Consider the following 1421-nt stretch of genomic DNA (forward strand, 5'->3'; position numbering starts at 1 on the left):
CAGTGTCGGCAGTCCACTTGGAGCCGCGTGGCGCTGCGGTCGACAGGAACAGGGCGACAATCGCTTTTCAATCAGCGGTTAGACGAGCCTCAGTGAAGAAGGGGGACATGGTGCTATGTCGCCTGCAGGACGGCCAGGATGCGATTGGTTTGATTAGGGAAGATGGTTTATCCGACGGAACTGTCCATGTGATGGAGTTGATGGAAACTCCTCATGGTATGTGTCAACTGGTATGGGTAGACCCTAATTCTGGAGAATTTTCTTTTGGCGAAGCTGGTCCTGACGGCAACCTTGCGGTCGTCCGCGACGTAGATAAAGTTTTACTACGTCTATTCCGAACTCCAAGAGGTCGTCTACGTGAAAAAAGCCGGAAGGAACTTGTAGAGGCGGGCTACCTTAAGGCGTGAGACTTGAAGGAAGGGGGGGAGTCTGTCACCCTATGGCTCTGCATCCCTCTCATAGTGACCTTGACTCCCTTCAACTCACACGTAAGTGAAGATATTTAGCGAGTTTACGCTAAACATGATGAGGCAGCGTCACGGTACGTGCGCTCGCTCGCCATCGATCGTTTGGAGACGAGACGGCTGCTGCTGTCAGCCTCTCGCCGTCTCATTTTTATTCATTACTGTCATTAAGCCGTTGATCTTGTAGCCTTTACCATACGCTTTCTAATGAGCAATCTTGGATCGTCTACTACTGCTATCTATCAACGCACATCGGAAAGTCCTCCAGGCTTGAGTTCGGCTAGTTCCCAGGAAGCTGGGGTGACAACAGGGGTTGAACCAGGGACCCTTCGAAGCACTCTTGTTTAGATATTGCATCTCGCAGGGGTCGAACCCGGGACCTTCCGAATGGCAGCACGGTGCTCTCCCACTTGTCCAGAGAGGCGAAGAAATCAGCCAAGAGTGCATTCCTTCACGCAGCAAAAGCCGAACCGAACTTCACAATATGGTCACCTCTAAGAATCAGCCACTGCAAAACGTCGAGGAGGCAATGTTTGCTGCTTGTGAACAGGAGATGAGGATCTGGGTGAATCACAGTCATCTCGAATAACTCTGATTGGCCCAGATGCTCCAGTGGATGGTGTCGGGTCACCCGACACCCCACCGAATCCCACCCGACTCGGGTGGGATTCGGTGTACGGTGTAGGGGGAAAGGATTGTAGCTGATTGTTTATGAAAATCTTGCTAACTTGTTATCTCATCACTCAGAAACTGCTCTTCATGCCGTTTGATGAGGTGTTCGACGTTCCTACGAATGCTGCTATTTGGTGTAGGGTTTTTGAAATATGCATTCAAATTGCTATGATCTTATTACTACTACCCTCAACAATAAAGATCCATTATCATCATCTACAGTGACGAAGCTCGTTAGAATTGCTTTTAATGAGCATAAAAGTAATGATTATGATCATTATGATA

General features: G+C 49.0%; 1 protein-coding gene across 1 annotated transcript in view; it reads right to left on the bottom strand.

Moving 5' to 3' along the window:
* Positions 1-1302: 1302 nt before the first annotated feature.
* The window catches only part of Pmar_PMAR019043 (60S ribosomal proteins L8/L2, putative), a gene marked incomplete at both ends in the record, with an annotated part of 980 nt that continues 861 nt past the window's right edge, over positions 1303-1421 (bottom strand). Inside the window, one exon of the mRNA XM_002780100.1 lies at positions 1303-1316. Within this exon, the coding sequence (XP_002780146.1) occupies positions 1303-1316 (14 nt within the window). The remainder of the gene's footprint in view (positions 1317-1421) is intronic.

This window comes from Perkinsus marinus, assembly GCF_000006405.1.
Source record: "Perkinsus marinus ATCC 50983 genomic scaffold scf_1104296944428, whole genome shotgun sequence".
In the NCBI taxonomy this organism is placed as follows: domain Eukaryota; phylum Perkinsozoa; order Perkinsida; family Perkinsidae; genus Perkinsus; species Perkinsus marinus.